At 34.1% G+C, this 5114-nt stretch overlaps 1 protein-coding gene across 1 annotated transcript in view; it reads right to left on the bottom strand.

The window, feature by feature from the left end:
- The window catches only part of LOC107609389 (probable serine/threonine-protein kinase roco5), a 5886-nt gene continuing 1098 nt past the window's right edge, over positions 327 to 5114 (bottom strand). The window contains exons 2-3 of the mRNA XM_016311345.2: positions 3861 to 4974; positions 327 to 996 (exon numbers count right to left, since the gene is read on the bottom strand). Of these exons, the coding sequence (XP_016166831.1) occupies positions 706 to 996; positions 3861 to 4974 (1405 nt within the window). The 3' untranslated portion in view covers positions 327 to 705. The remainder of the gene's footprint in view (positions 997 to 3860; positions 4975 to 5114) is intronic.

Raw genomic sequence — 5114 nt, 5'->3', positions numbered from 1 at the left:
AAAGCTACAATTTAGTTTTAGAAATTGTAATATTAATATTACTATTTTTCATAAATCAGAAACTCAAAAAATTACTTTTAAAACTTTCCAAACGACCCTTTAATATTTGATTCAATTCTTTTGATACCAATTTGAGTTATATAGCTTTTGGAACTCCAAATTGACATATGCATCATCTTTCAAATACTATTTTAACTATTAACCCCAACAATTAAAAAATAGAAGGAAAATGTTTTGCAGAGAAATGGTTTGCAATATCGAATTTACTCTTCCTTTGTACAAATAATTACCCTAGTTTTTCCAAAGGATAATGCGATCATAGGGAATCATCATAACACACCAACGTAAATTGTACTGTAACATTTTCCATCATTGAGATTTCAAAATACAAAAAGGTGAAAATAGTGTATATTGATAATGTCAATTCAACAAAGACATTTATAAGAAGGAAACAGCCACACCCCACATCAGGGTTTTCTTGATGATGCTGTGAAGGTGCTACAATACAAGATTGCAAAAGAACCTACAAAATTTACATCTTCATTACTTCTATATAAGCAAACTTGTTATCAAGTGCTATATCAACAGTTTAGGTTCCACAAAAGGCCTATCGTAAATATGGACCTTTTTCCTTTTTACCCATTGATTCAGTGAAAAGGCGCAATGACATTGTTTGATTCATGTAACCGATCGACTTTTTGTTGTTTACCTATTGATGTTATTTGGACGCAGCAACAATGTTAAGATCTCGGAGAATTGAGGGCGTTTCGAAGGGATATTGTTCCAGCACTTTGTCATGATTGATTTTAGTGTTTGTGGACAGTCTTTGGGGATTTCAGGTCTAAGGCCACAAGCAGCAATGCCAACTGCTGCTTGAACAGGTGAGAATGCTGAATATGCTGCTTCACCAGTTACCATCTCCCAAATTACCATGCCGAAACTATAAACATTGCTCATCGATGTCTCTGTCACACTCTCAGGATCCCCGGCAATTATCTGTTTCCAACACGAAAAAGACAGAAAGATAAACAGGTTAGAATGGGGAGTACGTATTAGTCATGCCATATTAAGAGTCTTTTGAATAGATAAAAGGGTAAATTAAGAGTCCTCTTGGTTTGTACTTTGTCATACCTACCTTGATCTCTCTTCTTAGAAAGCAATGTCAATATCATGAGAAGTTGGTGTCACATTTTACAAAGAACATGACACCAAATGCCATGAAATCTCAAGGAGGGGTATCATGTGTATAATTTAACAATGGAGGGGTGTCATGTGTCATATTGTTTATCTTCAAATTTAAAGGAATTTAGTGAAATTTAACCACACAAAATAATGTGTACTAAGAAATCAAATGTCTACATGCTCTCTCACTCACACAGACAGACTCAGAAAATAGAAAAGAGGACTGATAAAATTCCAAAGCTATTAACCAAACCAGTTTAACCAAACTGAATTGAAATTGAACCAAACAATTTTATAAAAACCAGTTTTTTAAAGTAAAAAAACTGAACTGAAACTACAGTTTTTTTTGTAAAAACCAGTTTATTAAAAACCAGTTTTTGCACTTTGGTTTGGTTTAAAACCAAATAAAACTAGTTTTACAAAACTGTCTTCTTTCTTCCAAAACTGTCAAGAGATCATGCATGTCGACCCCACCGGCTGCCCCACCAACTTGACTGTTCCCACAGCCTGACCCGACTAAAAGAAAATAAATTTACAATGTAGTGTAATTAACCCTATATTTGTATATAAACCGGTTAGAACTGGTTTCTTATATGTTAACTTTTTTTTAATATAAAACCGTTTAAACTGGTTTTTAAAATTAAAACTAATTTTAGTTCTGTGAACTGGTTTAAACTGATGCACCATAAACCAGTTTACTATAGAAGAAGGTAATTGGGTGCAGTTTCTAAACCATTTAAAATGGTTTAGTGCAATTGCAATTCAGTTTATGAAAAAACTGAACCATAGACACCCCTACTTTCAGATTAACAACTAGTAACTTCCAACTAAAGCTTTTCTTCCTTCTAATTTAGGAATTTGGTGACATTTTATTTTTATTATTATTATTATCATCATCATTATTTTTTTTTTTTATTAAAGTCCAACCAGTATATTCTATGGTCAGTTTTGATCATTCAAATACATCACCAGTACGGAGTTACAAACATATGATTTAGTGAGTATAGTTTATCTAGTTGAGGGCAAATGGGGTAATTATGATGTAGTCCTCCCTCTTCTCCGCGAATGAATAGTTTAACTTGTTATTTTCCCTTATGTTATTTCTGAGTAGTTTTATCAATCAAAAAAGTAGAATACTGGGACAAAGATCATGTTAAATACTTAAGAAATGACAACTCCACTATGGTATGTATTAATCCTAGTTTCACACTAACACTGATTTGTCTAATGATATACACGAATGCTTAGATAAAGTAAAAGCAAAAAACAAAATTATTAAAGTCATATTAGGCATGCTCAAACAATGATGCTAGTACAAAGTGACATAAAGTTTCCTTTTAATGCTTCAAATACAATGGATATAAACAACATGCTTTGAGACAATGCAAGTCAAAGTTTGCTCTAAATTGTTCTCTAGATGAACATCTAGTATGTCATTTCATGTGTTTATATATATAAATGTTAAGTCCATCAAGAGAGGAAGCAGACAAAAAAGGTAAAAGAGCCTAAACTGCCTTGGACTTGAATTTGTCATTGAATATTTTAGTATATATAAAGACAAACAAACTAGAACAAATAAGAAATAAAAGTTAAGAAAATGTCACATTTGCTGAATAATTATTTGTGACAATCTACAATTAAAAGTTGCATACATAAAAACTCATTATTATTAGTGCCAAAGTGATAGATGAATTTACTGACCAAATCAATGAGCAACAAATTTTTCACACACTATTTTCAGAAACAGATCACTATCATTGGTTCATTACGTGTCAAAAGATTTTCTGAAGAAGGTTAAAAGCAAAAAGCAGATTCCCCCACCTATTAGTCCATTACAATTACTATATATTACCTAAAAAGCATGCATGTGTATTTATATTAGGTGTCTATGTGTCAAACTATAGAGAAAGGAGGGACCCTATTCTTTAAAGAAGGCAAAGGACAGGTAACAATATAAGACCCTATTCTCTAACTAATTTTCTCTTTAAAGAATAGTTTAAACATGCTTTTATCCTAGTAAAATTAGCTATTTATGAGTTTGGTCATTCTCTTGTTTGGTCAGAAAATGATAATAGCAACTAATTTTACTTATTTCTGAAAAATTTTGGACAGTAGGACCAAAAGTTGTAAATAACTAGTTTTATAGAGACCAAAATGTTATTTAAACCCCTAAAATGGAAAGCATTGGAGAAAATTGCGGACTGTGTATGGCAAATACAATACAGTGTTACATAGGACCATGGAACACAATCTTGTAACACAAATGACCATGATTGCAACAATTATTATTCTTCCAAAACTTGACATGAGTGTTAAAATATAAAAAACATTGAACACCTAAATTAGTATCTAAAAAAAATTTAAATTGAACATTTTGATCCTCAATAAATTTTTATTACTTTAGAGTTCCTCGAGACGGATTGACCCCTCTATAAGGAGGACTAATTTGTCTTATAATGGTATTTGTTGGGAGATCTAATTGCCTTATAACAAAATTTGTTAAAGATTTATTTGCCCAATACGCATATTAAACATTTTATTGTAAGTGACAGAGAGGGACTAAACTGTCCCCAAAAGTAATGCATAGGGACTTCCAAAGTAATAAAAATTTATGATCTGAAATTTGTTGAGTTGGGTATATACTCTTTGAAAAAAAAAAAGAATGAATAGGAGCAAACCTCAGGAGCTAGCCACCGGTATCCATCAGTTTCATACTCCATTGCTTCACCAACACTCTTGCAAGCAGTGACTATTCCCATGTCTCCCAAGCATGCATTCCCATGTCTATCCAACAGGATCCTCTGTGAATTAAGGTCCCTATAAGCAACACCATGATCATTCATGAACTTGATTCCTTCAGCTATATCAACTGCAATTCTCACAATATCCTTAGCATGAATCTTCTTGTTCTTCAGCAACAAGTCATGAACAGAACCACCTTCCATGAACTTGGTAACTACACACAAACCATGATTATCATCCACACAGATACCAACAAACTGAAGAATGTTTCTGTGGCCACAAGTCATAAGTTCAAGAAGATCTTTTCGGAGCTCAAACTCATAAGCATTCCCTTTGTCACACCCCTTGAGTTTTTCAATGCCAACCCTTTTCCCATTGTAGAAACCTTTATAGGAATTTGGTCCAATCTGGTCCAAAAACTCAACATTATCTGAATTCAACACCCATTTCTCAATCTCATTACAGCCTGATTTTATTGTCTGCCATTCATCCACTGACACAACAAAAGATGAACTAGGCAATGGAACCTGAAGCTGAATCTTTTGGCTTGAATTCTCAAACTCCCTCATCACATAGCATGATGATGCATCGCCATCACCATCTTCTTCAATTTCTCCACGCTCTGATCTCCCTTTTGAGATCTCTTCCTGGCATCCACAGAGCCCAAAGGGGAGCTTCACAGCACTGGTTTTTGACTTCTTCATCGCAAATCTGAGAGCATTTTCGACCCGGGTCCTCACCAGCTTCTCTTGCCCTTGCTGAACAACAAGGAGAACAATCCCAATTGTGAAACCTTTCTTCTCAAAGATCTGAACTTTCTTGCAGGAAATGGATGAACTGTCCAATGCACTAGACATTGCAGACCACGAGATCGGAGAGTTGCAAGCAAAAGTGAGCTTCAAGACAGACCCTTTAACAACATCACAACCACCACCACCATCATCACTCTCCTCTTGAATCAGGATGGCAGGGTAGTCACTGGCTGATGCTTGTTCCATCAGCTTGATGTGAAGAAACACATCCTTCATATCAAAATCAGCTTGTGCATAGCTGTGGAAACAACAGAACAAATCATCAACAAAAGATAAAGTGCAATGAAGGCGGAAAAGATTCATCTTTGGTTACTTGATGTTCCCACGTTCTGAAAAAGTGAAATTCTGAGGGTTCTAACATAGTAACATTGAATCGAG

The sequence above is a fragment of the Arachis ipaensis genome, chromosome B07, assembly GCF_000816755.2.
Source record: "Arachis ipaensis cultivar K30076 chromosome B07, Araip1.1, whole genome shotgun sequence".
NCBI lineage: Eukaryota > Viridiplantae > Streptophyta > Magnoliopsida > Fabales > Fabaceae > Arachis > Arachis ipaensis.
Note: the sequence above shows the minus strand (reverse complement) of the source record. Positions and strands in the feature narration are given on the sequence as shown.